Source organism: Trachymyrmex septentrionalis, unplaced genomic scaffold (genome assembly GCF_001594115.1).
Source record: "Trachymyrmex septentrionalis isolate Tsep2-gDNA-1 unplaced genomic scaffold, Tsep1.0 scaffold1, whole genome shotgun sequence".
Lineage (NCBI taxonomy): Eukaryota > Metazoa > Arthropoda > Insecta > Hymenoptera > Formicidae > Trachymyrmex > Trachymyrmex septentrionalis.
The window spans coordinates 445,216-446,998 of NW_017304123.1; the positions used below are offsets into that span (position 1 = coordinate 445,216).

At 24.7% G+C, this 1,783-nt stretch overlaps 1 protein-coding gene across 3 annotated transcripts in view; it reads right to left on the reverse strand.

Moving 5' to 3' along the window:
- Positions 1-1,783, reverse strand: part of LOC108751510 (hormone receptor 4) — a 359,461-nt gene that overhangs the window by 125,581 nt on the left and 232,097 nt on the right. For all 3 annotated transcript variants that reach the window (XM_018491824.1, XM_018491905.1, XM_018491768.1), the window contains exon 2: positions 654-758. In XM_018491824.1, the coding sequence (XP_018347326.1) occupies positions 654-753 (100 nt within the window). In that variant the 5' untranslated portion in view covers positions 754-758. The remainder of the gene's footprint in view (positions 1-653; positions 759-1,783) is intronic.

The window sequence follows — 1,783 nt, forward strand, 5'->3', positions numbered from 1 at the left end:
ATATTCAGATATAATTCATATAGTCCAAACAATTATAAATTTATGCTTGTCGCAAAAAATGACCATAAATTAAATGGTTATTTCAACTATAATATTTTTTTCTCTTAGTATAGAAAGTGTCTGTGAAAGCCTCAAGAGTTTTAAATATCCTTATTTATTGAAAATTGATTTTACGTCGATTAATAAAGAAATATTTTATAAACGATAATACATATCACGTTCCGTATGTAATATTTCGAGTGCAAGTAATTGTACATTAATAAGTCAGATTACACGACAATAATTATTTCAATATACAAAACTTTTATTGGAATACATATCTTATCTGGTACGTTTTTTAATATAAAATTCACATAGTGAAGATAAACATGAAGCTGTATTTTTATTGATTTCTTTTTCTTCCTGTTTTATTACGAGCGGTTGCTGTAAATCGAGATGCTTGATATTAAAAGATGAATAGCGGAAATAAAACATAATGAGATACTATTATAATAACACATTGCAAAAGATATCGTTGCGAAGTATTCCTGCGGAAAAATGTTTTAAGTTCCGGCATTTCCCATGGCAGAAATAATGTTAATTCTATTAAATGTTAATTCAATTCGCATGGGATTTTAACGTGATATTACAGTATATCTTTGAGGCGTTCTTACCGTCGCTACTACATCGGGAGTCGACCTTTCTCCTTTTCAACTTGAGGTCTTGAAACAAGCTCATGTTTTCTATCTCACACGGGCTGCTCGGAAGGGTCATAATTCCTGAAAGCAAAAAATGACAAAGATCAGCCTTATTCGTTAAGTGAATTACAACAGGTAACGATTTATTCTTAAATGATTTTGTCTTCGCAGAAATGTTTAAAACAGTACTAAACTAAAATAAAATCATATTTCTGTATTTGAATCAATTATGTGTCATACAACAATGGCTTTTATATTTATTTTAAAGTGAAATTTCAAAATGAGCTTAATCTTTACGATTTAATTTTTAAAAATTCTGCAGATAAATGATTTTATCATTTTCTTATAACTTAATAACTCTCTTTTGTGCAAAATATATTAAAACTGAAATTATTCAATAATAAACGATTTATTAAAACTATACATATATGTAAATACACAACTATAAGAATTTAAAACCTAATAAAAGTCAAAGCTGGATCTTAGCTTAAATAATTTCCATGTGAATTTCCATGTGTACAGTTGGTAAGTTAATGTTTTTTTTTTAAATAAATTAAGTTAAAGTTAATGGCTTATAAAATTAATAAAATTAAGTTAAAAGTTAAAGAAACAAAAAATTAACTTAATAAAACTTAAGATTAAATTAACTTAAGTTAAAAAAAGTTAATTTTGAAAACAATTATTTTTTAGATCAGAGTAATTTTTCTTAAAATAAGATTACTTTAACAATTATAATATAGATTATTAAGTAATTTAATTTTTTTATTCACGTATATATGTACAAAAAATGTACATAAAAATTTAGAAAATGGGTAGATGTGCAGCATTGTTTTACAATTCTTCACCTAAGGCTCAATTCATACTTATTGCTAAAATATAATATTTATAACACCTAAAATTAATGTGATTCAAATATAAGCGGGAATTGACAAAACCTAGCGAGCCAATCAAAATTACCGTATGGCGTGACTCTTATTATAAAGTCTCTAATCATAAAATCATAAATTTTTTTTTAAATTAATTCTCTAATATTTAAGATCTTACAGAAAAAAATATTGGCATTAAGAGATAAAAAAATTTTAATTTAAAAAAGTTAATAAATTAAA